Source organism: Argentina silus, assembly GCF_951799395.1.
Source record: "Argentina silus genome assembly, chromosome: 6".
Taxonomy (NCBI): domain Eukaryota; kingdom Metazoa; phylum Chordata; class Actinopteri; order Argentiniformes; family Argentinidae; genus Argentina; species Argentina silus.
This window is the reverse complement of record NC_139660.1, coordinates 19653405-19660904: the sequence shown is the minus strand read 5'-3', so window position 1 is coordinate 19660904 and position 7500 is coordinate 19653405. Positions and strand designations below refer to the sequence as shown.

Below are 7500 nucleotides of genomic sequence, written 5' to 3'. Positions count from 1 at the left end.
TGGGACTATTTAGAGGTCGTCGACCATTTGCTCTAGTTTAGCTTTCTCTTTGTTGTCTTGTCCTTGAAAATACCCCCCCCCCCCTTCCCCTCTCCCCCCTCCCAAGGGGACAGTGGACCACCTGGTATCCATGGCAACACAGATTGTCCCCCCCCCCCCCCGGAACGCTCAGATCATTCCTCTCCCTGAGCATTGCATTGTGGGTATTTCTACAGGACAGAGTGGAAGCGTTCCATTTCTCAGAGGAAAGCTGTAATGACATTAGCATTATTGACAGAGACCAGGGTGGATCTGTCTCCACGACGACGGGATGGAGGGAGGGAGGGAGGGAGGGAGGGAGGGGCTCTGTTTGTTTGAGGTGGGAAAAATCAATTTTAGAATCCTAAAAGATTCCAGAACTGGAGAGAAAGATTACATCGTCCCCCTCCCTAGAGGATGACCCTCGGTTAGCAGGGACTCTCCCTGGCCACAGATCATTCTAGAAGAGGGAGACAACATTCCTCTGATATTGAGAAACACATCAGGGAGGCTGCAGCCTGCTCCCAGCCGGCCTCAGACAGACCCACTGCATGAATAAGATATCATGACATATCCAAGAGGTTATCACAACCAGCCCTCGGTCCAGAGAGCACAGTACAGAGAGCACCTGACCACAACCCCACTACCACACTGTCAGCACATAACAACAACAACAACAACAACAACAACAGCACCAAAACTAAAGAACAACAACCCAACAGCGAGAGAAAGAGAGAGAAGGAGAGAGAGAGAGAGAGAGAGAGAAAGAGAGGAAGGGATAACCCCTCCCCTGACATCGATAAATTGACAGATGACAGACATCATCAGCGATTCCTGTGACGAGTTGGGGACCACGGAAACCTAAGTGATGGAATCTTCAGCCTAAACAATCAACTTATCCCTTTTTCCATTCTACAACGGTCCTGTTGGATCGCTTGAAGCCTTTCTCCTACCCCACTGTATCTATTTGTTTCCTTCCCCCAGTCGACCCTTTGGAGCCTAAACGCGTGCGACCGCATTCATCAACCTGTTCAACAAGGTTGTCGCTTGAATTTCCGCTTAAATCTTTTTTACTTTTCTACAGTCGACCTTTAGCAACTGGCTTCACCGTGGAATCAGGTATAACAGTCTAACGTAAGTAAAGGATGATCGCGTAGAGACATAAAATCAGCATTCAAGCCACATTCTCCTGCCAACCCCCCCCCCCCCCCCCCCCCTCACCCCACCCCCCCCCTCACCCCACCCCACCACCCCCGCCTTCTTTAGTTTGCTCATCTTTCATCTGGTCCACATCTCAACAAAACAGAATCTGCTTGGCTCAGCAGGAGAGAGAGAGAGAGAGAGAGGGGGGGGGGGGGGGGGGATAGGGTGAGACAGAGTGAGAGAAGAGAGGGAAGGAGAGAAGAGAGAGGGAGAGAGATAGTGAGAGAAAGGGGAGAGGGGGGAGAGGGAGTGAGAGAAGAGAGGAAAAAAACAAGAGAGGGAATGAGAGAAGAGAGAGAGAGAGAGAGAGAGGTAAAGGAGGGAGAGCTAAATCCCTGTGAGCTCTCTCAGTACTACCCTGCCCTGCGGCTGCTTCCCTGGCACGGAGCAGGATGAGCCAGCCGTGCTCACACAATCCTCAGGAATTACCTTGGAAGGGCTCCACTGTGTGTGTGTGTGTGTGTGTGTGTGTGTGTGTGTGTGTATGTGTGTGCGTGCATGCGTGTGGGGGTGCGTGCATGTGTGTGTGTGTGTGTGTGTGTGTGCGTGCGTGTGTGTGTGTGTGTGTGAAAAGCGAGCACGGTGAAGATGGCCTACATTAAGGCCTCAATGGTACGGTGTGAGTGATGACAGGATGAGGGAGAATGGACCCAGCCGATCGATGCCAAACCCAGCAGAAGAGCCCCTCACACGCACACACACACACACACACACACACCCACACACACCCCCTCACACACCCACACACACACACCCCCTCACACACACACACACACACACCCACACACACACACCCCCTCACACACACACACACCCCCCCCCCCCCCACACACACACACACACACACACAGTTCCAAAAATGGTACCTCGCCTGCCTCTTTGTCAAAGGTTAGCACTACTTTCATAGCATATTTCATAGCACTACTTTTATAGCAACATAAAAAGCCACGGGGGCTAGATGTGGATATGGACCAGTGCAGGAGGGGAGAGGGGGGGGAGACAGGATGACAGGGTGCTGTGTATTACTCTGACTTAGTTTGGAGACAGCGGTCTTACACCTCTGACACAACCTTCCGGTCCATCTACAGGGAGTCTGCTTGGCTGGGGAAGGAGAGAGATGGGGGGGGGGGGGATAGACAGGGGGAAGGAAAGGGAGAGCTGAGGATGGGGGGAGAGGTGGATGGAAGAGAGGAGAGGGGGTGATAGAGAGGAGGGAGGAGAGGGAGGGAGAGGGGGAGGAATAGACAGGGGGAAGGAAAGGGAGAGACTGAGGATGGGGGAGAGGTGGATGATAGAGAGGAGGGAGGAGGGGTGTAAGAGGAGGCTTTGACTCACCGATCAAATCTTCATCTCCAGATCCAGGACAGCCATCCTCATCATCACACTCTCCTGCTGCGCTGCCCTCTGCTGTCCCACTGCCCGTCTCCATCCAGTCAGGCACCCAGCCCATGTGCCCCATCATCTCCTGGAACACACACACACACACACACACACACACACACACAGAGATGCATACGCAAGCAAGCACGCACGCACACACAGATGCATACGCACGCACACAGGCACACAGATGCATACGCACGCACCCACCCACACACACACACACATACACGCACACGCACACAGGCACACACGCACGCACGCACACACACACTATGAATGCTAGAGCACACACTACATATTACTGACATGTGAGATCATGTCACTGAACTTTAAACACATGGTTAAGTGTTGATGTGAGGATCCCATACATACACATCAGTAATAAACTGTAGTACTGTTTACCTAGCCCCTTTGACATGCCCTGTGTCCTGTGCATATACCAAAACAACCCAGATAACAAACAAATTAATCATGCTATTTACTGATGCACTGAGAAAAACACTGTGATAACATACCAGGCGAGACCACTTTAGACAGATGTGATAACAATTGTAGACGGGAAGAAAATCAATGGCAGGAATTCACATCTGAACACATAAGCATGGAATGAGACAATCGTCTGCGAGGAAACGTTGCGGTCTTCTTTGCATAATGTGATCGCGTGAATGACTCCTCTGACACCGTCTCTGTGTGTGTGTGTGTGTGTGTGTGTGTGTGTGTGTGTGTGTGTGTGTGTGTTTTTATTGCCTCTATGGGAAATGAATGCACTGATTGGTTTCGCACATGTCACTGATACATACCAGCAGAAAATAATTAGAGGTTTCATGTTTTTCACATTGGACACGGAATGTGACGCTGAACAACAATAGCCTCGGTTGTTTACTTCCCTTCCCGACGTTGGCTCAGCTGACAAGTGAGACGATATTAGCAAAGCAAATGACAGCCCGCAGAGGAGTGAGACACGGCAGGGAAGGAGCGGAGAGAGTGAGACTCTTGGTGATAAAAATCATGGACAAAGAAGACCTAGGAGAGAAAAGATTACGAGATCCTACTCCATGACCTCACCTCCAAGCTTTACCGGTTTGCGTGAACAGGGGTCACTTTGCCGAAAGCTTCGTAGCTTAAGCGGTACTTCGTTTCTCATGACAACCCAGCCGCAAAGCCGTGAGAGAGACACACACAATTGTAAAATCAATGTTTTGCAGGTCAGTCTTCTGAAGGAAATGTGTGAAGTAAAGAACTTTGCTGGTTTTAGGAGAGGAGTGGGCCTGGGTTTTCAAAAGAGATAAAGTGCTGTTTTACCTAAGAAGCTGGGTGATTTGCTCGAGACTATTCTAGTCGATGTCATTATCCATCCTTCAGAGTATACTACATTAAACCACCACAGCCTTTGCTGTACCTCCACCACCTTCTGTCACCTAACCTGACACACAGAGATTGCTGCAATAAGCACCTCAACTTAACGCCACGTAATTACATTTCCACAAACGGAAAAAGCATAATTCGATGGAATTATTCATGAGTTCACAGTGGGAAGAGATTAACTGCATTTCAACGTTGTGTGGGGTAAAAAGTCCAAGAGCTTTGTTCAGCACAGCTAGAGCTGTAAGACAATGCCATCTCCTTGTTACGGGGACCTAAAGAACTCTGAAGACCCTCTAATTAGCCATTCCATTAACCTGAACGTAAAGGCAATTACAGAACATGTACTAAAAGAGAAGAACCATGGCAACTCAAGGCTGAATGGCTTGATCCTGTGGCTATGGAACGACGCGTGGAACTATAAATAATAAGCGTGTGGTTTTCTTTTCAAATCATTTAACCGCGCTGTTGTGTTCGACGGGAAGTGATTCCGAGGGAGCGATGTGAAAGTACGCAACGTGTTCCGAAACTGTTCTCCACTTTACCTTTTTCCCCTTTTTTCCACATTCTTTCTCTTTGTCTCTGTACCATTTCAAACATTTAATCTCTTCTTGAATCTCTTTCACTCCTTCACTCTACCTCCTTCCATGCCCTGTTCTCGTTCTGTCTCATTGTAATTCCTTGTTTAATATGGCGCTCCTCTGATGAATATTGTATCATAAACGCTGGGATAATTAATACTACAAGCAGGCCTTATTACATCATATGTAGAATTCCTGGTTTAATTTATAGAGCTTGTAGCTTCCCTGGGCAGCTATGATTAAAGCAGGGGAGGACAATGCCGGAATATAAGCTTTCTAAGCTTTTGGAATATTTGCTTTCTACAAATCCAATCACGCTGCCCTGCATGCTAATTATGAGTGTGTGTGTGTGTGTGTGTGAGTCTGCGTGTGTTTGTGTACACGTGCGTGTGTTTGTTTGCGTGCGTGCCCGTGCGTGCATGTGCCTACCTCGTGCATCTCATTGGCAATTAAATAACATTTAAACAGAAGAACAGGAAATATTGCCCTGCCCAGAAGAACATCTGTCTTATAAATCTTAATAATATTAGTAAAATGCAGATAAATAAATCATCTTTAATGAGGAACCCAACAGGGCACAGGGAGCAAGCAGACTACAAGGACACAGAATATAAATCTCATGCATAGATGATCATAGGGGGAAGAGGACAGTGTAAGCGGACTGGGCCTCTGCCTTTGGGTTTTGCTGAGCCGGCTGTTTTACCAGAGTAATGCTGTACATGATTAATAGACTCAACAACAGAGAGACAGAAAACAACACATTTCAACAGGCCTCAGAGATATGGAGAAAGCAGGTCTCTCTCGGCTTTCTCTAGCTCTGCTCTCTCTCCCTCTCTCTCTCTGTTTCTCCCTCTCTCTCCCTCTCGGTCTCTCATTCTCTCTGTCTGTCTCTCATTCTCTCTGTCTCTGTCTCTCTCTCTCTCATCTCTCTCTCTCTCTCTCTCTCTCTCTCTTTCCACAGTCCCCACCTCCCTCTGACAGCCTCTATCTGCTGAACAGGGGCAGGGCACTCTGGGTCAGCTTGGACTAAGGGGCCTCAGACACACACAGGCCCCTGAGCTGGGCCAATAGAAACCAGTGGAGGCTGGTGGAGGTAGAAATGGGAGGACGGGCTCATTGTGATGCATGGAATGCCTCTGCCTCCACCAGCCTCCCCTGATAGAAACCCTGTCACACTCCACTCCGTTCCAAAAATCCACACTAGCGTACATCAAAGAATGAAGCAAATGACTTGTGTACTCCGAAGTGTTCTGGAAGTGTGGACACTGGACCATATGAGTGTCTGGTTCCAATGAAGCAATAGGAGACAAACAGATCTGTAATGGTTCCGTAGGGACCCGATGAGCTGATGTCTCTCCTCTTCTCTCCTCTTCTCTCCTCCTCCTCCTCCTCTCCTCTCTCCCTGTGTCCACGGTTCCCTCCCTTAAACAGCTGGAACACTGGGCCCTGCACCAAGACTCCCCCTACGATCGCCGTTTAGCCCTCCCTGCTAACGTGCTAGCCACAGATAGAGAACAGCTTCATCATAGCTTGTTGGCAGCAGGCTAGGGGTGAGAACAGGGGAATTCCTTGCTCTCTGAACACTGTTAAGTCATCGCGATCTGTCAATGCCTTTTCTTAACGGCTCCGGCGGGGATTAACAAAGTCGTGTTCAACAGAGTTGAACGTCTGATCAGTCGCGTCTGATCGCGTCATACTGTATATGAAAAGGTCCGGCTTCAAACCGGATCCAGTTGAGGGCATGGATATGATTTAGTTCATAGGGTTGCAAAAATACCCCTAAACGTCGCCAAACTTACAGTCAGACTGTAGTCGTGGATGGAATAACATAGGTGGTCATGTTTTACGGTCAAATATAAAGTAGCAGTGCAGGGGAGGCTGGTGGAGGTAAAAAATCGGAGGACGGGCTCATTGTAATGTGTTTGATACCATTCCTCATTCCGTTCCATGCATTACAATGAGCCCGTCCTCCGATTTCTACCTCTGCCAACCTCCCCTGTAGCAGTGGTGCTAATGCTAACCACCAGATGTAAGGTGGTAGTGTATTCATAGCAGGACATTGTGTTTTTCTACCTACCAGTATGAACTCCTCCAGTCTCTCCTTAGCCTCCAGCAGGTGGGGGTCACTGCCACGAACTTTGACCTCTGGGTTCTGTCTCTGGGCTTGGAGGCCATTCTCCACCACATGACCCACGTAGCTGAGGAAGAGAGAGACGAGAAGAGAGAGAGAGAGAGAGAGAGAGAGAAAGGTCAATTACAGGCCAATAAGACGGATCTTACGTGTGTTTGATCCCGTTCCTCATCCCGTTCCATGCATTACGATGAGCCCGTCCTCCGATTTCTACCTCTGCCAGCCTCCCCTGGTACAATAATGGTATTTCTCACCTAGAAATGATGTTTGGATGTGTCTTTTGTATGTAAACATACACGTCGAGGCTCATTCAGGTATAGGCTGGCATGTCATTTGAAACATTGGGAGAGATTTCTGTTAAACCCAGAGCTGTCTGCATAAGAAGGGAGAGGTTCCCCCAGGGTTGGGTCACCCTCCTCGCTGAGATAAATGATGCATTAGATTAGAGAGTCAGAATAATTGAAGGGTGGGGGTTGGAGGTGAAGTGTTCATGTACGTGTGTGTGTGTGTGAGTACGTGAGTATGTGAATGTGTGAGTGTGTGTGTGTGTTTGTGTGTGTGTGTGTGCGTGTGTGTGTGGGTGAGGGGTAACAAGGGAGAAACGATGACTACAGATCTAGGTATTGACAGCCCAGCCAATAAAGGAGGAGCCAGCCTGTCGTTCATCAGGAATAATGAGAGAGAGAGAATGAAGGAGAGAGAGAGAGAGAGAGAATGAAGGAGAGAATGAAGAAGAGAGAGAGAGAGAGAGAATGATTGAAGGAGAGAGAAAGAGAGAATAAAGGAGATATATATATCTAAGGAGGATACATAAGGATATAT

The 7500-nt window shown here is 48.6% G+C and overlaps 1 protein-coding gene across 1 annotated transcript in view; it reads right to left on the bottom strand.

The window, feature by feature from the left end:
- The window catches only part of gpc5b (glypican 5b), a gene marked incomplete at its 3' end in the record, with an annotated part of 46733 nt that overhangs the window by 11671 nt on the left and 27562 nt on the right, over positions 1 to 7500 (bottom strand). Inside the window, exons 7-8 of the mRNA XM_083672357.1 lie at positions 6625 to 6745; positions 2557 to 2686 (exon numbers count right to left, since the gene is read on the bottom strand). Of these exons, the coding sequence (XP_083528483.1) occupies positions 2557 to 2686; positions 6625 to 6745 (251 nt within the window). The remainder of the gene's footprint in view (positions 1 to 2556; positions 2687 to 6624; positions 6746 to 7500) is intronic.